The 20,634-nt window shown below is 42.9% G+C and overlaps 2 protein-coding genes across 6 annotated transcripts; one reads left to right on the forward strand and one right to left on the reverse strand.

Annotated features, from left to right (window-relative positions):
* Positions 1 to 8,587: 8,587 nt before the first annotated feature.
* Positions 8,588 to 12,747, forward strand: TINF2 (TERF1 interacting nuclear factor 2). 5 transcript variants are annotated; one of them, XM_044665206.1, is made up of 9 exons: positions 8,588 to 9,243; positions 9,380 to 9,484; positions 9,639 to 9,737; positions 9,819 to 9,926; positions 10,043 to 10,139; positions 10,322 to 10,796; positions 10,903 to 10,970; positions 11,112 to 11,203; positions 12,314 to 12,747. In XM_044665206.1, exons 1-9 carry the CDS (start codon positions 9,046 to 9,048, stop codon positions 12,344 to 12,346), a joined length of 1,275 nt encoding a protein of 424 aa, XP_044521141.1. In that variant the 5' UTR covers positions 8,588 to 9,045; the 3' UTR covers positions 12,347 to 12,747. The 5 variants fall into 5 exon arrangements, with proteins under 5 accessions (XP_044521141.1, XP_044521140.1, XP_044521142.1 ...); XM_044665205.1 differs by lacking the exon at positions 12,314 to 12,747 and adding an exon at positions 11,340 to 11,681; XM_044665207.1 differs by lacking the exon at positions 11,112 to 11,203.
* An 87-nt stretch (positions 12,748 to 12,834) lies between these two features.
* On the reverse strand, positions 12,835 to 20,213 carry GMPR2 (guanosine monophosphate reductase 2). The gene is made up of 10 exons (XM_044665209.1): positions 20,135 to 20,213; positions 19,854 to 19,967; positions 19,443 to 19,562; positions 16,759 to 16,842; positions 16,201 to 16,374; positions 14,836 to 14,917; positions 14,614 to 14,720; positions 14,395 to 14,437; positions 13,478 to 13,637; positions 12,835 to 13,245 (listed from the first exon to the last, which is right to left on the reverse strand). Exons 1-10 carry the CDS (start codon positions 20,135 to 20,137, stop codon positions 13,056 to 13,058), a joined length of 1,077 nt encoding a protein of 358 aa, XP_044521144.1. The 5' UTR covers positions 20,138 to 20,213; the 3' UTR covers positions 12,835 to 13,055.
* Positions 20,214 to 20,634: the final 421 nt, after the last annotated feature.

Below are 20,634 nucleotides of genomic sequence, written 5' to 3' on the forward strand. Positions count from 1 at the left end.
CGTGGGGGAAGGTCTGAGTCTGGAGCAATGACAGTAACCATGGAGGAAGATGCCATGGCTGTGAGGAGATAAGATCTAAACTTGCTGAGACTTCCAGCTCTCATGCTTCTGGGTTCACTGGAGATGGTGATGGCGAACCTTTTAGAGACTGAATGCCCAAACTGCAATCCTCATGCTACATGTGAGCCCCCTGCCTTACCCCAGACAGGGGAGGGAGGAAGTGCTCTCACTGGGCTGCTGAGCAGAGGGGTGGGTGATGTAAGAAATGTCCTCAGGTGCATGTGGAGAGGGGGAAGGGGTGAGCCCCCTCCAGCACACACGCCATAGATTTGCCAACATGGATTTAAGAGGTAATGTGCAGTATGTTAGTGGTGTCAAACTCAAATAGAAAGGAGAGCCCCATATCCATTCTTAAGGATCCTTATTGGCCACATATGAAATTAGTTTTGAAATGTAATGTTACTGGGACAGCTAGGTGGCTCAGTAGATTGAGAGCCAGGTCCAGAGATGGAAAGTCCTGGGTTCAAATCTCATCTCAGCCACTTCCTAGCTATGTGATATGAACCTGGGCAAGTCACTTAACCCCCATTGCCTAGCTTTTACCCCTCCTCTGCCTTGGAATCAATATTTAGTATTAATTCTAAGATGGAAGTAAGGGATTTTTAAAAAATGCAATGTTGCCTATGTTTTATTGTATTTTTATTTATTTTTTAAAATATTTCCCAATTACATTTTATTCTGTTTTGGCAGCACTTGGGAATGTTGCATACACTAGTGCTTGACCCCTCTGGGGTGTGGGATTTCCCTTTTAATCCATGAATATGAAAGAATGGAAGCTTCTTAATGTTTTCCTTTCTTTCTCTTTTTTAAGTCTGTAAACCCCATTACCTTTTTTAAAAAATAAATTTTTATTAACCTTTTATTTTATATTACCTATATTTCCCACTCTGGTGTAGGCACTCATGACTCCATTTCTATTATAATAGCCTGCTGATGAATCTGCCTACCTTACTTCTCTCTCCGTCCCAGTCTCTCCTCCATTTAGCCACCAAAGTGATTCCCTAAATCTAAGGTCTGAGCATATCATCCCTCTACTCAATAAATTCCAGTGGCTCCCTATTGCCCCCAGGATTAAACACAAAATGCACTTTTTGGCATTTTAATCTTTATATAACTCAATTTGTTCCTAATTTCTAGTCTTCTTAAACCCTGCTTCCCCACCATGTACTTTTTAATCCAGTGAGTATTGGCCTCTTTACTGTTTCCTGAATAAGACACTTTATTTCTTGGCTCCAGGTATTTTCTCCGACTGTCTCCCATGCCTGGAATGCTCTCCTTCCTCATCTCTGCCTACTGGTTTCCCTGGCTTCCTTTAAGTCCTAAAATCCCAACTTCTATAGGAAGTCTTTCCCAACTCCCCTTAATTCTAGTACCTACCCTCTTTTCCTGTTTATCTGGTAGTTTGTTTGTATAGACTTGTTTGCTTATTGTCTCCTCATAATAGCACGAGCTCCTGGAAAGCAGGGACTGCCTTTCGCCTATGTGAATCCTCAGCACTTAGCACAGAACATGCCACACAGTAGGTGTTTAATAAATATTTATTGATGAACTAAATACAAAGAATACAAACGCCAATCAAAAGAATCCACAGTTGAGCAGCTAGATGGTTCAGTGGATTGAACAGGAAGCTCTGGGTTCAAATGTGGCCTCAGACAATTCCTAGCTGTATGAACTTGGTTGGGCAAGTCACTAACCCCTTCACCTATCCCTTACTACTCTTCGACCTTGAAACTAATACAAAGTATTGGTTCTAAGATGGAAGGTAAGGGTTTAAAAAATAGTCCACAGATTGGGGCGGGGGGAACCCTGTGCTTCAATGGATAAACTTAACATCATGGTTAAATTTAACAACTCCATCCCGTCAAAGAAGGCTCTGGATGCCACATCTTAGAAAGAATATTGATAAAGACAGGTGACCAGGATAGTGGGAATTCTAAAGACTCTAAGACAAGGATAGGTTTAGGGATATGGTATTTAGTTCAGAGAAGAGAAGACTTTGGGGACGTGGTAATTGTCTACAATTATTTGAAAGACTGGTATGTGGACTTTTTCTGTTGATTCTCAAAAGGCATAAGTAGGGGCAGTGGGTAGAAGGAAGTTAAAGAGTTAGATTTAGGCTTTGTATAAGAAAAAAAAAATTTTTTAAATAACTTTGACTACCTCAAAGTAGAATGGACAAGGGGCAGATAAGTGAGTCAGTCGATGGAGTAGCAGATCTGGAGTAAGGAAGACTCATCTTCCTGAATTCAGATAGAGCCTCTAGACAAAAAAAGCTATGTGACCCTGGGCTAGTCGCTTCACTCCATTTGCCTCAATTCCTCATTTGTAAAATGATCTGAAGAAAATGGCAAATCATTCTAGTACCTCTACTAAGATAACCCCAAATGGGTTCACAAAGATTTGGACACATGACTGAAACGACTGAACAAGGAAAGAATAGACAAACAACAAATTCTGTAAGCATCTGAAAGAAAGACCTTCCAATATAAAGGAAAGGAAATTCAGGTAATGCAAAAACAAAAAAACAAAAAAAAAACACTCTCCCAGAAGAAAATGCAGAGAATGGAATGATATATTCTGAAAAAAAAAAAAAAAATGAAAAAGCTCAAGAAGCAATTCCCCCTTCCCCAAATAGCATAATATACCCAACTGAGACTAATCATTCAGGAAAAAAGATTGATATTCAAGAAAAGAGAGACTTCTGAGGCATTTCTGGAAAAAGAAAAAGAAAAAGCCCTGAACACCTGAGAAAAATATTTATTTTGTATACCTCCCCCCAAGCAATAGAAGTACAAGAAAGCAAAGCCAACACAATTACCAAGGAAAGAATAAGTAATTAAATAAATCACTCAATACCTAAAAATATTTATTTATTTATTTGTAACGCTAACCTTCTGCCTTAGTATCATTCTAAAACAGAAGAGTGGCAAGGGCTAGGCAGTTGGGGTTAAGGGACTTGCCCAGAATCACATAGGTAGGAAGTATCTGAGGTCAAATTTGAAACCAGGCCTGGTTCTTTATTCTCTGAGCTTACCCCACTCCTCCATTATTTTTCCATAAGCTTTGTATATGATTGGGATTTCCCCTCTGCCACATCTGAAGATCTAGGAAAGCAGAGACTCCTAACCAAATTGTTTGATTTAATTTTCTTTCCATTTTTTCTGTATATAACAAATTCTGTGATTCTAGCATGTTAAAGTTATCTGCTCATCTGAATGAATGCAGAGAAGCGGAATGAGACAGTGTAACCTAGCTAGAGTAGGACTCTGAGCAAGATATAGTCAGCAGATATATTTTATGCATTTCCCTTCTAGATGAAATTTGGCCCTGTGTAAGTATAATGAACAACAAGCGTGGCTCTGGAGAACAAGCCATCGGTACAGATAGAGACAAAGAAATGGAGAGCCAGATATCAAGACAGCCAGCATTTATTTAGTGCTTACTATGTCCTAAGAACTGTGCTCATCTCTGGGGATGCAAGTACAAGTGAGCAAAGAAGTCCTTACCCTCAAGGAGCTTACATTGTAAAATTTCATTCACTTCCCTTGCTTCTTTCTTATTTATTTTTTGGTTTGACATATCTAGGTCTGATAGGGGAAGGTTGAGGTCCCCCACTAGTATAGTTTTACTATTTATTTCCTCCTTAAAGGAGCTTACATTTTAATGGGGAGATTCAACACATGCAAAACTGCATGATATAAAGGTGTCAAGAAGTGCTATGGTGGTCTGATTCCTGGAAAGAAAAAGCAAGAGCTTACCTATTACAGCCGGGGCAGAGAAAAGTTGAGAAAATGCAGTTCTCTCCCATGTGGAAGTGAGCGATTATGGGTATGGACATAAATTGTCCAGAAACAGTTGGTATGTTCTTTTAGCTGAACTGTTTTCCTCCCTCCTCTTTAAAAAAAAAAATCATTGTTATAAGGGATTGTGCATTGGGTAGGAAAGGGGGAAGGAGAAAATCTGGGGGGAAAGTGGTGTAAAAACTGGAGATATCAGTTATTTTAAGAGAAAGACTAAATTCTGAATCTGCCATAGAGGTAGTAATCAAGGAGACTTTAGCATCCAAGGAGTCATAGTGTGGGTTTGCTTTGTGGGAGGGGGCAGCCTAAGCAGTATTAGCAGGTTGAAACACTGGGCTGTTCTGGGAGACCTGTACATAGCCCCTTTGGAAACGGGGCAGTTATCAGGCATGTGCCCAAATAACTATGGTTAGAGTGGCTCACCACCTGCTGGGCGTTTCAGATATCACACTCAGCTCATGAAATTGCTTTACTGAATTTAACATCAGCCATCCCTCTGTGGGTCCAAGGAAGACAGCAACCCAAGGGTCCCATTTGATAGCTAATCCCATTATCATGGGAATTTGAAAAGCTGACAGAACTGGATGAAAACCTGCCTCAACTATAAGGGTATGGCTTTAAAATTGGAAAAGAGGGGACAGATGAGAGAACAGAAGAGAAATGAGTGATGAAGATATCAGTAAAATAGAAATTTCTAAGAGTCTTTCAAAGGAAAGTTCTGGATGCCACATTTTGGGAAGAACAATGATAAACCAGAGTGTATACAGAGGTGTGTAATCAAGATGATAACAATTCTAAAGACAATGAAATGAGCATCAATTTGGGAGGACAGTGTTGTTTGGAGAAGACTTTGGGGAACATAACTGTCTTCAATTATTTGAAAGGCTGTTGTGTAACAGAATGGGAAGATTTGTTCGTTGATTCCCAGAGGATTTAAGTTGGGGGTGGAGGGGAAGAGCAGAAGGTTTAGGTTTAATGTAAGAAGAAAAAAATTTAACAACTTGAGTTGTTCCAAAGTAGAATGAATTGTCTCAAGATTATGGGTTTTCTCTTTGCTGGATAACTTCATGTGGAGACTAGATGACTTCTACTTGAATGTGTTGTAGAAATGTTTGCTGCTCGGGTATTTGGTGGTAAGATTCCTTCCCACATTGATTTCCAGCCACCATTGAACCTTTCTCCAGCTCCCATTTTAATTGTTTTCTATTGGAAGGGAAAGGAACAGGGGATGGATTTGGATTCTATAATCTAGCAAATACCATAACTAGATGCAATCGATTTTCTTGTTTTGCGTTTTAGAGAATCCTCCCAAATTAAGTAGACTCAGTGCCAGAAATTTTATTCTTTTTTTTTTTAACCCCTTACCTTCTGCCTTTGAATGAATACTTTGATAATCCATTCCAAGGTAGAAGAGCGGTAAGGGTGAGGCAAGTGGCATTAAGCGGTTTACCCAGGATCACACAGCTAGGAAGTATCGGGTGAGATTTGAGCCCAGGATCTCATATTTCCAGACCTGGCTTTCAATCCACTGAGCTACCTAGCTGTCCCCACCAATTTGATGCTTGACCTGAGATTAGGACCCAGTGTCCTAAGACAACAGGCTCCTATATTTTGGGGTGTACACTTAGATCCAAAATAAATCTAATGGGTTCATATGTAAACTATTTTACAGCACTTACAAGGCCCTGGCTGATCCTCTGGGTTTCAATAGGCTGGGCCATGTTCGGGTCCCTAGGATAGAGGTGCATAGAAGCTCCTCCTGTCACTTTTGGTCCAGGTATTTAGAAAGGCATTGCAAACCTTTAAATAATCTGATTTCATCGTTAGGTATTCCTTCAACCTTGATATTATCCAAGCTAAAACACAATCTGTAATCTGTAATCTCACTTTTCTAGTTTGGTAGAATCTTGCCAAGGCTTCAACTCTGCAGCTTTAGAAATCCAGGGTTACCTCAATACCAGAATAAAGCATTGCAATGGGGAAATTCACAATCTTGAGGATCCAGGATATCTACTGGGTAACAGTGTCCTAGCACCCTCTTCCCACCCTCTAATTCAACAGACATTTATTAAACCTTCCTTTATAAAGAGCAGACATTGGACTCTTAGCTCACTTCACTTTGTATTTGCTACTCTACCTGGTTTTAATCCCAGGGAACAAGATGCTCCTCCCAAGATAAATTTATCACTTTGCTAACTCAAGCCTAGATATCACCTTCCTCAATCTCCTCTCCCTTGGAGAGCTGGAGAGTGGAGTACCAAACTCCGCCCAAAAGCTTCCTTTATGTGGTTGTTCAGTCATTTTCAGTTCTGTCCTATTCTTCCTGACCCTATTTGTTTTCTTGGCCAAGACACTGGAATGGTTTGCCATTTCCTTCTCCACGTCATTTTACAGATGAAGAAACTAAGGCAAAACAGGGTTAAGTGACTTGCCCAGAGACACATAGCTAAGCATGTGGGGCCAGATTTGAACTTAGGAAAATGAGTCTTCCTTATTCTTGCTGACTTGGCACTCTATCTACTGTGCCACCTAGTTGCTCAAGTTGACTTCCTGTATAGAGGAAAGAAATTGAAGTTTCAGCTCACTCCATTTTGCAATATGCTGCTCTGCTGGATTTCAACCCTACAAGATGCCCTGGATTCTGGTACTCCCTGGTCTCTGCCTCCTTTTTATGCTATCTTTTATGATTAGATTGTAAGCTCCTTGAAGATAGGAACTACTTTTCTTTTTCTCAGTTGTATCCTCAGCCCATAACACAGTACCTGGCATATAGTAAGGTGCTTAATAAATGTTTATCTAATTGAAAAGCAGGTACTATGTGCAGGCCATTCAGAAAGATAAAGCATTAGGTAACAGGCAGTTCTACTTTCCTGAAGTCTAGATATTACTCTCTTAGGACCACACTAGGACTTACCAGAACCTTGACTCCAACACTCTGGGGACTCCTAGAATTCTCTCCCAGAGTATCCCAGGGTAATTGATCAGAGGGTAGCTATTTACTTAGGGTGGTATCTACCCCAAGTATATGAAGATTTGAAGATTTCCCCCAGAGGTCATGAAGATGGCTGAAAAAGGCACTGTGGAGAATGAGAACTTGGTTAGGCACTGAAGAAGCCAATGTCATCCATTTCATCCAGAGCCATCACAAATCATCTTCACTTTTGTCCTGCCACTGGACTTTAATGATTCTGGAAGAGAAAGTGAGGCTGACAATTTTGTGCAACTCTGCTTCACATGAGTCGATTCATGCACAAATCAAAGCATTGTTGGTCCTCTCCGAAAATGAAAGATAAACAACAGCTACTTATTGGAATCCCCCTCCCTCTAAGTCAATGGTTCCCAAACTTTTTTGGCCTACTGTCCCCATATTACTTAGCCCCCTGGAAATTAATTTTTTAAAAATTTTAATAGCAATAAATAGGAAAGATAAATGCACCTGTGGCCATCACTGCCTCCCTGGATCACTGCAGCACTTTGGGAATCACTGCTTTAAGTAATGAAAAAGGATGCTGCTATTTCTTTGGGTGAGCAAAAGATCAGCCTGGGTGTCAGCACGTGTGGAGTGGAATCTCGAGGTCTGCACCCCAAGCCACTCTAATGAGCAGACAGGAGACTGGATAAGTGCTGGTGGAAAAAATGTGGTCTTTATTAGGGAAGGGAAAGGATTGAGGCACTATTCTGAGTGGTACTCAATAGTAATGTCCAAAGATATACAAATAAAGTTCAAATCTATAATAATTAACACAATGCTTCTCTTCAGTCCCCCACCACTACCTGTGTAAGATACAATGTCTATGTATATTTTCTTTATCTTGTCCTACCTTCCTTAAGTTTCCCAGTGTTCTGAAACTCATGGGAGCATTCCGCAAGTTTGCAATTTCTAAGTTGAGTCAGAGTTTAGACATGCAAGGCCTTTCAGACTGAAAACATTTGGGACAGGGAGTCAAGATTGCAGCTTTAAGTTTTAGGACTTTTCCCATAGGAACCTTCCATCAGCATTCAATTGCTAACCTCTCTTAACCTTTCAAATACTAACTGTTAGAGCTATTTGGAATCCATAATAAGGAAAAAATAGGGAGTCTTGGCTACATAACATAGTGAATTAAAGGCGTTTATTTATGTATATATAAAGCTGTTTGGGGAAATTACTCTTCATAAAGAGAGACTGGTATCTCTTTTCTGAATGGCATCTAACTTTCACTAATTTTCTAAAGGAAGTTGCCATTCTATGATTACTAATACATGCTGGAGTATAATGATTTTAACCCATAGTCCTGGCTTTGCAACAACTTGCTGTGTCATTTTAGCAAGGTGCCTTAGTTTTCTCAGGTATGAATGAACTGAAAGGGGGACAGAGTTTGGCCTGAATGATCTTTGAGGTCTCTCCCTCCAATACTGGAATTCTATAAATACACAAGTCTAAATCTGTGAACTTCGATGGGGAAGAAAATTAAAGTATTAATTTTCATTGGCTTCTTATTTAAAACCATTATTATGAGAAGTTGTCTTTAAGCTTTACTAAGCTGCTAAAGAAGTCCATGACAAAAAAAAATGAAGTTGCCCAGAAGGAAAAACGTACCCACTGCACCACCGGAAGACCAGCGCAAAACAGAAAAAAAAAAAGAAGCGACCAGAGAGCACGGCTCAATGCGCATGTGCAGAAAAATTCTTTTAGCAGTTGTACTTCCGACCACAGGAGAATCGTGGGGAGAGGAGGGAGAGGAAGGGGTTGGTTTCCTCGCCTGCTATTGGGTGACACTAGTAATGAATCTGACGCATCCGTTCTTCCTTGCAGCCAATTGGCTTGTTCTTTCGCGGCGTCTTTTCGTCACCAAGGCGGGACTGGGACCAGAGCCGGAAGTGACGCGATGAAGTTGACCAGTATGAATTTCAGTCGTCGCGCGTACCTGGGTGGCTGGACGTTGGGAGTTATTATGGCGCACGGGCTCCTCCCCTTGTTTTGATCCTACTCGTCTTCCTTTTTGGAGACTCGGCCCAGTTAGGAGCAGATCCCCTGGAGGAAATTGAACTCGTCTAAGCGTCCTTCCCCGCATCCTGCGCTGGGAATCTCCGCCCCCTTGGAGGGGGAGGGACGGGGAGTGCGCCGAAGTCCCGCCTCTGTATGGGTCTGGTTCTCGACCCCTCTGCCTAAAGGGAGAGGCTTCCGGGCCGGCCAGAGCGGGTGATGTCCGTCCCTTCGGAGGCCAACGTTGCCGCCTCCTCGTTGCGATTGGTTGCGGCCGCTGCCTGGTGGGTGGTGCGGAGGCGCCTCTCTGCGCACTACCCCCGAGTGCTGGAGCTGCTGGGAACCCTGAAAGTCTCTGCCCCGGGTCTGGTCCGTCCTCGGCACCACGCGCGGCTCTGCATGGGACTGCGGGCCAAGGTACCTGGGAAGGGAAACTGGGGCAGCCTAGACATTGGGGTGAGAGCACTGGCCTTGACCGGGAAGGAGGTCTTTGTGTGGGAAGGTAGAAGTTGGAGTTGGGGGTCTTTGGTCCAGGACCGTGTATTCGTTGTAGGTGGTGGTGGAGATGATCTTGGAGGGCCAGCCCTGGTCCCTGGTCCTGGATGCCCTGAATCGTCATTTCCCAGAGTCTGGTCCACCTGAATGCGGCTCCAAGGCGGTAAGTGAACCTCAACTTCAGCTAGACATGTAGTTCTGATAGTCCCACTAGCTGAAGCCTTTGATCCTAAATGAGTTCTCCCTAACTCCCACCCCAACTTCCCAACTCGGGGGCCTCCAACTTGGCTGATCTATATACTCCCCAAACCCAACAGGCTGTGTGGGATCCGAAGATTGTGGAGGCACAGGAGGCCTTTTGCCAGCGAGTGAAACATCTGGCAGAGGGTCCTGAAGACTTTGGCAGTCATCTGCAGGTTAGGAGATGGGCTTTGTTGGAAGTTAGCTATGCAAGCTTCACTCTTTCCAACCTTTGTCTGACTTGTTCCTTCTCTTAGGAACTGGAACAAGAATATGGGGAACCCTTCTTAGTTGCCCTGGAGAAATTATTATTTGAATACCTATGCCAATTGGAGAAGACATTACCAGTGCTGCAGTTGCATGAGGTACTTTGTTTTGGGAGAGGGTAAGGGAAATTTGGCAAAAGGGAAGAACAGAAAGTTTAGAGTACTTGGATTTTCAATGTTTTCTTAATGCTTCTATCCCTACTGTTTTCTTACAGCTTAAGGAAGTATTGAGAGGAATGCAAACTGAAACCTTGGTCCCCCTTCCCCTTGCCCTGACCCAGTATTGTATGGACATGGGGTGGCTTCTTCAAGGTACTAGTGCCAGCTGGGGCAATAATCCAGCAAGATGGTGTTTGTGGTGGGACTCTTGGGAAAAGTCCATTAGTATCAGTGGATTGATGACCCAGAATAAGGGGTTGGTTCAAAGTGTTCAGAAATTATATGATGGTCTCTTGTGTATTACTCTGTATAACGGTTCTCCTTTTCTCTTTCAGAGTCCCCTCTTTTTACTTCAGTGAGAGGGACAGAATCCCAAGAGCAGAGTCCTCTACCTTCTCCCCAATTGGAACAACTATTCCAGGATCCTGTTCCCACAACCAAACCCAGCACTCCCTTTCCCCAGGGGCAAGGTTTGAAGAAACCCTCAGAGACCCTCACTGGTCGGGACTTCAACCTGGCCCCTCTAGGCCGCCGGCAAATCCTGGCAAATCGTACATCTGCTGTTAGGGGAGGCCGTAAGGACCGGCCCACTGTCATGCTTTTCCCATTCCGGAGTATGTGCCTACCTGTTCAGGATATAATTATGCATGGGAACAATAAAGGACGTGGGCAGCCCATGGCAGATCCGGCAGGCACCATGGGTGCAAAAGCAATCCCTCAAGGAAAGCACAGAAACTCAGCTCGTTCCCTCAGAGGGAGGGCTCAAGAACAGGGGAACTGGACTTCCGATGAACCCTCAGAACAAAAGGAGTGAGTCAAGAAGCATTTTCCCTTTTCCCGCTAGATTGTCACCACCTCTCCTTTGCTCACTGCTCCTCTCACCCTGTCTTTTTTCCTTTATACCCCCTCATCCCAGGAACTGCCTGGATTACTCCCTGGAGCCCTTGAGGCTGCCATTACCTGCTGTTGGGGCCAGGGAGCCAGGTAGGTGTACCCTACTTTCAGTTGGGGGTTGGGAAAAGGAACGGTTCCTTCTTGAGAGCAGCCTCAACTCTATGGGGATGCCAAAGGCCTGTATGTTTACATCAGTAAGAAACAGGTTTGATTTTGGTTTCCCTCCTACAGTGCATTCCCCATCTCTGTGCAGCCCTGTGGTTACCATAGGGGACTTGGTTCTGGACTCTGATGATGAAGGGAATGGCCAGAGGGGAGGGAAGGTGAGTGGGATGGGGCAGGGAGCTTGGGAGGGAGGGGGACAGGTTAAGCCAGAAAGTGATAGCATGCTGATAGTGTCTGTGTGGTACTTAGCAAATGACTGAGGATGACCAGACCTCCCTAATCCCCTTTCTACAGAAGTTTCTTGAAAGCTATCAGAAGACGAAGTTTGGCACCCTGATCCCCACCTTCTGCGAGTACCTCTCCCCTGTTGATCAAAGTTCCGTACTTGCCCCAGCCCCTTCCTGTGGCCAGACTGACCCCATTAAAACCCAGTGGCTTAGGTCTCTTTGATTGGCTATATGGTGGGGTCTCACCCCCCTGTAGTTGGTAGAGAATTGGAAATGAACTCAGCAGATTTGGCTTGCCATGGAGGCCAGGCACCTTCATTTTGGAACATAGGATTGGGTTTACCTCATCATACCTTTCTTGTTTTATTTTTTTGTAACAGCCAGTGATTAAATTTTGAATCTTCTGAAATGTTGTCTTGGCTATGAGGTAAGGCAGGCTAAGGGTGCCATATGATCTCTATACATCGTCCCAAATAAACTCCAAGTTCCTTTCATCTGGTCTAAGAATAGGAAGAATCTCTTGATTCTTGCCTTTCCTTAAGAATTGATATGATTGACTGTGGGTCCAAAATAGTTGGGAGTCTAGAAGAAACAACCTCAAAGATGTTAACTTGGAATTTTGGATCCCACTATACATGTGACTTTGATTTTCAGGTCAGAGTACCAGATGTGAACTTTTTTAACCCTTATTTTCTGTCTATTAAAATAACTCTTAAGGTAGAAGGGCAAGGACTAGGCAATCAGGGTTAAGTGACTTGCTCAAGGTCACACTGAAATATCTACAACCACATTTGAACCCAGGTCTTTCCAACTCCAGGCCTGACACTATGTACTGAGGCACCTAGCTGCTGCCCCCAAAGAAGTACTTTTATAAATTCTCATGCTATCCTGCATGCAATCTAATGTAATCTTGGTGGTAATGTCACTGTCATCACAGATAAGAATGAAATGGAACCAGGTTCTATGGATTGCATGAGAAAATAGACTCGATTTAGGTGGCACCTAAGAAATAATCTTGGTCTAACTCCCTTGGTTTTACAGATGAGGAAACTGAAGCCCAGGAAGGTTAAATGATTTGCCCAGTGTCACAACAGGAAAGATCAGAGGTAGTCCCGAAACTCTGGTCTCATCCATAACTCCAAATCAAGTACACTTGTTCATGCTGCCAGGTTCCTGACCATGCTGAAAATGTGTAGCCCAATTCATTGGGCAAATGTTCTAATGTCCTAGATCAATCCAACTTTCCTTGTCTTTAGCCTTACATTTGTATACCTTTTCAACTCTGGATGAGATTTTGCCTTCAAAAGGGGCTCAGAGCTCCAAAACTAGTAACATCTGATCCCTTCTTTAAGGGTAGTTTGGGTTTGCACATACTACTTCTCTGGCCTTTTTGCCAAGGGCCAGACTTTAATGCAATCTGGTAAATAAACAATAAGATTCAAACTGATTAGTTTTTTCAGGTAGACATTTCTAAACAAAGTGCTGTTATATGAGTGAGTTAACCCAGACTCTGAGTTCTCTCTCCCAACTTTGCTTTGCATCCAAGAAATCTCAGCATAGTGTTGTTTATCCTGACTCCAGTCTTGCTATTTATTTGATAATCCTCTCCAGTGAGTGTTAGACCCACTACCCTGAGCTTTTTTGTATGAATAGTGAAACATGAAGGCCTTATGGTGCCCTCAGCAGACAAAAACAAACAAAAAAAACAATCACTGGTCCAGATAATCCAAGGTGGCCCCTGCTTTGGACACTGGTGCCACTGCTAGGCAGTATGCTCAGGCCCTTAGCCCTCCTCGCTGAAGATGGGGTTCACCTGCTGAGTGACCCGGATGAAAGTAGTGCGTCGGCTGAGCTCCTTTAGCTTGGCTGCCCCAACATAAGTGCACGTGGAACGGATTCCTCCCAGGATGTCCCTGATGGTATGTTCTACCTCACCTTTGAAGGGCACCTCTACTGTTTTGCCTTCTGAGGCCCTAGAAGAGAAGGGTTTCATATAAATAATGACTTCTACTCCTCTGATCCCAGCAGTCTTCTTTGCTAATCACTCAAGTATAGACCCCTGACTTAGGCAACATCTGTTCCTGCTAGGCACTGGCCCATTACAATCGATTTTGCTTTCCCTCTACAAGCTGGATCCTAAAGGGTCCTTGTAGCATCCCAGTACTAGTTCTTGAATACCACTACATGCCTTATGTGCTATCATACCTGTACTCAGCAATGCCCCCAGCATATTTCTTCATGGCTACTTCAGAGCTCATGCCATAGAAGAGCTTGTATTTCTTGCCATTCCTCTCTATCAGCTCACCACCTGACTCAGTGTGGCCAGCCAGCATGCCACCCAGCATCACAAAGTCAGCACCTGCTCCTGTCAGCATTAGGGAAAAGACCAAAAGAGCTCAATATAGTTAAGGTATCTATTCCTTACATAAGTGATCACCACTCAAAATCCAAGCTTCACTCAAGCCTGAATCTAATTGAGGCCCTTTCCTGGACAGGAGTCAAAATCCCAAAAGACTGTTCTCTTCTGGTCCCTTGAATATTACCCCTATGCTTATCCTTTTGGTTTAGAAGTGACATAATGGCTTCCAACTTAACTTGGATGCCAAAAATCCCCCTTTAGCTGCTCTTTCCACCTTCTGAACATTTTTCTTTTCAGATTCCAGTTAACTAAACTGCTCCCTCCCTTCAGGACTGTTGGACCTTTGTCGGTTGAATCATAGGACTTTTAGGGTTGAAAAAGGAACCTGAAAGATAATTTGGTCCAATTCCTTTTACAGAAGAGAAGACAGACCTAGAGAAGTTGACCAGCCTTCCCAAGGTCACAATGTAGTAAGTAGCAGAGCTGGGATCCGAACTTAAATCCTCAAAGCAGATCAAATGCTTTCTTTACTCTTATCATTCTGCCTTTCCAGTTTAGCAATACTAATTATACAGGCAAGAGGTTCATTAGCAAGGATGGGAAAACCTTGGTTCTTAACATAGGCTTAAAGACTCAGCAGGATCTAAATGGAATAAGGTTAAGTTAATTGGAACTGCTTCCCAAGCTTTTCTGGGCCTGATCTGGAGCTTCAGTGATGATATCACTTGACTCCAGATTCTACTGCTTCAGCTCAACTACTTACCAAAAGCCTTAGCCACATCTCCAGGACAACTGCAGCCTCCATCCTGTGGGGAGAAGCTCTAGTAAGAGGATGGTATCCAAGTCTTGATCTCTTTCCCTGTGCACCACTACATAATTAAGTTGGGGAGGAGCTTAAAGGTCTTGGCATTCTTTGACATTTATTCCCAGAAATAAGAAAATTTAAGTGTTTTGGCTCTTCATTCCACCTCCTATAACTTACAGAAATGATGTGGCCTTTGAGCCCATGGGCAGCATCAGCACACTCCATCACAGCACTGAGCTGTGGGTAGCCCACTCCTGTCTTCTTTCGTGTGGTACACACAGAGCCTATAGAGAGGGATGGGGAGAAGACCCCTGTGTCCCGTGGATGCCTAAAACCACAGGAAAATCAGTTGGGTGGGGCAGCTTTTTGTATTGTTGACAATGTGAGGCTAGAACTTACCTGGTCCAATTCCTACTTTGATAATATCAGCTCCAGACAGGATCAGCTCCTCCACCATCTCTCCTGTTACCACATTCCCAGCCTGTGGGGCAGAGAGCAAGAAAAATGGTATGGCAGACCAAGGCTTGGGGTCTGAAATGGTAAACCAAGACATTCTAAGGAGAGCTAAATTGTATTTTTATATTTATGGCAATATTGTGACAATGTAGAAATGAAGTCTCCAAGGATACATTTTAAGTTTCCTTTGCCAGATGTGCCATTTCCCAGTGGCCTCTCTGTTTTAAACCCTTAACTTCCATCTTTGAATCAATACAGTGTATTGGCTCCAAGCAGAAGAGTGGTAAGGGTAGGCAATGGGGGTTAAGTGACTTGCCCAGGGTCTGTACACAGCTAGGAAGTGTCTGAGGCTAGATTTGAACCTAAGACCTCCCATTTCCAGGCCTGGCTCTCAATCCACTGAGCCACCCAGATGCCCCCTCTCTGTTTATATTTTTGCTATATCAATTCCCTTTTCAGTAACATTTAGCAAGTTCTGACTTATATGCATTAAACTAGTCTTGGTAATTATTGTGACACCTCTGTACTAGGGTAAATACCTAGAATCCATCTTAATGAACTTGGTCTTATTAATGCCAAGATCAGCTAGAAGATGAGCATGGAAGACATTTCAGTGAAGAGGAAAATGGATTGGTCCAGGAAGTTGGGAGTCCCCTGAGCATGGCTACCTCATAGAGAACACAACTCTACCTTACCTGACTTCTTTCCTATAACCTGCCAGCCATTTAGGGGATGATGAAGCAAGCCAGTGATTCACGCTGCAGAATTCTTTTGCATATAGTTTTAAAATACTGTCTTGTGAAAGGGAAATTAACCACAATGTTGAAAATTCAACTCCCACATGTCCATGGCACAACTAAGCTTCAGTGAGCACAGACTATTATGTTATCATGAATGCAAAGGATTCCATAATGGTTTTCAAAGTGCTACTTCAGACATTTGGTTTACAAAGGCCCAGGGTATCTCTGCTTGGGTGTCATGTGTGTCACATCAACCAACAAAGTAGCTCCAATATTGGGAGTGTAGCTTTAACCTTCTGAGACACTGTGTATAGGGAGTTGCTGACAACCAAGTTAGATTCATCGTAGTATAAAATGCAATAGGACATAAGGTTGGAGGTTAGAAATTCTCTAATGCAGGAGAAGCTATGGCAAGTCATTTAGCTCAGGCCTCAGTTTTCTCATTTGTGAAATGGAGGGACTTGGCTAGATAGTCTTTGTGTCTCCTCAGTTCTGTGAGAGAAATGCATAAGCTGGGGTAAAGGTAAGCCAGGAATATGCCAAGATATATATCAAAGCAAGAACATACCATGATTGTGTGCTGGGGGAAGCGTTTTCTAACATCCTTCAGGAATTCAACAAAATGCTCTGAGTAGCCATTGGCCACATCCAGGCAGATGTATTTCACCTGGGGAATTGCTTCGAGGATTTGTTCTAGTTGCTTAAAGTCTGAAGCACCTGTTCCTGAGCTGGCAGCCAGATGCTGGGGGGAAGAAAAAAAAATGTTGAAGCAGGGATTCTTGTGGGTTCCACTGATAAATTTTAGGGAACCTGTGAATTTGGAGAAAAAAACATCTTTATTTTCACTAATTTCTAACTGAAGTAGCATTTCCCTCATTTATGACTTGTAACAAACTTGATTCCCCTTCCATAGCTGTCACCAGTTTGCCAAAAGGCAGACCAAAACAAAATCTCTGATCTGATGGATGGGAACCATATTATGGATAATTGAACAGAAGACAGAGTCAGAGATAAATAGGGGAAAGCAGGCAGAGTTGGAAAGAGAAGGGATCCAATCCCTGAAGACAAAAAAGATTATATGGCTGGGGAGAGGGTAGAGTTAGGGCAGGATAGGGTCCCACCTTACCTCTAAACAGTCAGGATTCTGGTTAGCAAACTCCTTCCACTGTTCAAGACTGTAGTGTTTGTGGATGGCCGTGAACAAAGAAAACTGAGAAGCAAAGATAGTTATTTTAACCTCTTTAGTTTTCCTCCTATAAAAAAAAAAAAAGTCATGCTATTGTTCCTATTTGGTTTAGAGTAGAGAAGTAATTGAGTCAGTCACTGAGCTTGAAGTTGTAGCTAATAATCCAATCCTATTTCCACCACAGAATTTACACCTAGGATTATAACCCTAAGTAATTTTTTTTTTGTAACTTCCTATTTGTTTAGGATCCCATCTGCTGACATCTACTCTGATCCTGCTTCAATGCTGATAGGGAGTTAATAATATGAGCAGTTGGTGAAATATGACAGGCAGCGGATATTCAGGCAGGATCAAGAGATTGTCTTCCCTCCTTTGAGACTGGCAGGGGTTCCAGGAGGTACCATATGAGCTTATCTTGGCACAGGGCCACAAAAGATGAACAGTGAAGATGCTGGGCTCTTGAATTTGCAGGCATCAACTAGAATGGTTGAGGTAAGGTACTTGCTATGACAGCCTAGGTACCTGGCTGATAGTGCTAAGTTAACATGTTTCCCTAGAGTCTTCAGGCCTAGTGAATAGCAGCATTTCAGTAACTCCAGCTTCCCAAAGAAGGTGCCTTATACCCTCTTAAGGTACCATCTGACAATACAACAGTACTAAAGCTAGCAAGGCATTGACTTCTTCATAACCACTGAAATAAAGGAAGGGCAGGTATTTTTGTTTCCTGGTTGAAAAAAAGTTCAAGGAACTTGTTCAAGGATATCTATTTTGTTAAACATGCACACGCATTAATGTTCAACAAACCTTCAAGCCAAATGTCTTGTTCCTTAACTAAAAAACTGAAAATATCCCAAATACTTGAAAAAAGGCTTCCAATAGTCATGGCCCATGGCTGTTGTAAGTTCTTATATAGGAACATGCAAGAAAAGGCAGTCAGCAAAGTTAGCACAGTGCTAAGGTATCATATTTGAAGAGGTCATGTATTAATCCGCACCAACAAAACCTCTTACTTTAAAGCTAAAGATCTTAAGGAGAGATTACTAAGCTAACAGCTAGCACTGTATTTTGCTTTTTCAGTAACATAATCCCAAACAATATGCTGACCAAGAAATAAGGGTTGAGGAAAACAAAGATTCTCTTTAGGAAATATTGATAGAATGCTGCATCAAACTTAACAACTTAGTGGTTTATTTACAATAGTTGCTAAATATCTGTGAGACTTATAAGTAGCACAATATCTCATCTGGTTTCTTTAGCACTCCTCAGAATCATCTATAAGCCATTCTAGACATCACAGTGTGACAGGCTCTGACAATGAAGCCAATTCATTAGTATTGAAATCATGCTCATCACAAACCAGCTATGCTAGGGAATGCACTCTTTAATGGACAACACAACTTCCACACATTAACTGAACGGAAAGCTGGAGCTTAAACCCTCAAGGCAAGGGTAGGGGTGAAGCATAAGAATATTTGGGGACTTTTTTTTTAACTGGACCAAAGATTTCATTGGTATAGCAAACTCCTGGTAAGGAAATTCTGTCTACCAATGCATTTAAGGCAGATAGGTACCCGCTACCTGTGTTGCAACTTGGGGTCTAAGAGTTAGAGGTGGGGAGCAATTGATTGTGTCCAATGACTTTCTCAGGGTCACAAAGCTCTTATACGTCAAGGATGGGGCTTAAACCCGCATCTTCCTGACCTGAAGCTTAGGTCACTCTCCATGAGGACATATTGAACACAGAATCTTAACATACATAGCAGAGCCAAGTTTTTTCAAGTAACAGGAATCAGGCCATAGAGCACTACTGCAATAAAAAAGAGAATGCCAACAAGGCCAACAGGTTTATCCAATGATGGAGACTGCCACTAACCAGCAGTGGAAAAGTTCACTTATCTATCCTCCAGCTACATTGGGTTGTAAAATTGTCAGCAGTAACTTCTTCAAACAGGAAGTTCGGTAAGAAACTGTGTACATAAAAAACATGCCATATTGGATGCAATATAAAAACTAATACCAGTTCCACTGCCCAAGGCTTAACACTATTTTAGTTAAAAAGTTGCCTGTTCGAGATCTCACTAAATTTAGTGTCTTGAGTTGTGGTTCTGTCATAATTATGAAATATGAAAGAGTGGGGAGGAGTTATACCTGGGTAATGGTATGGGGGGGGGGGTATACTTTTATTTATAGAGGTATACACTGTTAGTTGTTCTAGTGAAAACAAAGGGCAATTAGTTCCATAAGAACAATATGATAAATGGGTGATTGGAGGAATCATAGTACAAAAGTGTTTTGTGACTTTACAGTAGTGCTTGGTCATAATTATGTTATTCACAATGTTATTGTGAAATGCCAGGGGCAATCCTATTTGTGGCATACCTGTATGTATGTTGGAGGTGGGACAAAAGGTTAAAACTGCACATTTTGTGGGTGGGTTAAGAAATTATAAAGTTGAATCTAAAACTAAAATAATTAAAAACCTTTTTAAAGATGTCAAATGTGCATCTCTGTCTACTCTTGTCCAAAGGCAGGGCTGACTGCCAATGGTATAAAGTTGACTTCGAAGAGGGCAAATTCTGCAGAGAGATGGGGACATTGGAAATAGGGAATAAATGGCCCCCTACCTTACAAAGCACCTTGGCCATCTCAAAAGTGCCCACAGTATCCATGTTGGCAGCAATGATGGGGATCCCTGTGTATATCTGCTTTGAATTCCGGAACACGAAGGACCTTGTGAGATCTACCTACACAGTGGGAGGGAGAAAGAAGAGAGCTGGTAATAGCTTGAAAGTGATAGTACTTTAAAAGGTACAACTTTAAACAGTTTGAGGTCCATGATATAGAAACCCTGTTTTAAGGTTGAGAAGAGGGAGGCCCAGTACAGTCAAGTGACTTGCCTAAATTTTAAAGCTTGTATGTATCCACCAGATTTGAACTTTACTTTCTCCAAATTCCCCATTCAATAATCTTACCACAGTGCTAAGTTGCTTTTCTAAGAATAGAGACTAAAGGAAAGGAGGAACCTCCTGCCTCACCTCACTGCGAGATTTGAGGGTGCTGCGCTTGGGCCTCAGTAGGACATCCTTGAAGTCGAGCTTTACATCATTGTCTATGTGAGGCATGGTGGGGGCCTGGGTTAAAACAGATACCTGAAAGATGAAAGAAGGCGACTGAATGGAGTGGGAATTGGGGTGAGGGTTAGTGTGGCAGACCAGGAAACCCTCAAATCTCCCTGGTCCTGCTTGGGCGGGGACATTACAACTCTCACCAGTCCCTGAAAACTCACTCCTGGCCCACATGTAACCTCCAATCTTACCATTTGTTACTCCAGAGTCCTGCATACGAAAAGTATTTGCTGGGGAAAAGGACGATAGGGGAAACATGGCTGATGCCCACTGAGCACCCCACCTTCACCATTCCCTTTCCTCCTTTCCCTACAACCCTCAGACAGGAAAATTTAAAGGTGAGAAACTCGAAAGGGGAAGGGGTCAACTTCCGGAATAGTGGTACCTACTTCCGGATGCGGCGACCCACCTTGACCGTTGACCCAAGTTCCACTTGCTTAGCAACAGGCCACGCGCATTCCCTTTCAGTATCTGCAGAAGACTAGCCGGCGAAGACAACTACCTTTGGACCTGAGACCTTAAGGGAAGTCTCGCGTGGACTTCTGGGAGACAGAGTCCACCAAATGGGGTAGACGTTAGAACTAGAGTGGGAAAAACTACAACCCCCAGAGGCGAAGCGGGCCAGGCAGGGCTGCCGCGGGGCATGATGGGAGATGTAGTCCCTCGTTCGTTTACCGGAAGAATCCAGGCT

Source organism: Gracilinanus agilis, chromosome 2, assembly GCF_016433145.1.
Source record: "Gracilinanus agilis isolate LMUSP501 chromosome 2, AgileGrace, whole genome shotgun sequence".
Classification (NCBI taxonomy): Eukaryota; Metazoa; Chordata; class Mammalia; order Didelphimorphia; family Didelphidae; genus Gracilinanus; species Gracilinanus agilis.

Coding starts and splice junctions, on each gene's coding strand:
- GMPR2 (XM_044665209.1), bottom strand. Junction 19,563..19,853: donor CCCTCAAATCTCGCAGTGAG/GTGAGGCAGGAG, acceptor CCCACTGTGTAG/GTAGATCTCACAAGGTCCTT. Junction 16,843..19,442: donor TGGCCAAGGTGCTTTGTAAG/GTAGGGGGCCAT, acceptor TTTGCTTCTCAG/TTTTCTTTGTTCACGGCCAT.
- TINF2 (XM_044665204.1), top strand. CDS start 9,046: ATGTCCGTCCCTTCGGAGGCCAACGTTGCCGCCTCCTCGTTGCGATTG. Junction 10,797..10,902: donor GAACCCTCAGAACAAAAGGA/GTGAGTCAAGAA, acceptor CCCTCATCCCAG/GAACTGCCTGGATTACTCCC. Junction 11,204..11,339: donor ATGGCCAGAGGGGAGGGAAG/GTGAGTGGGATG, acceptor CCCTTTCTACAG/AAGTTTCTTGAAAGCTATCA.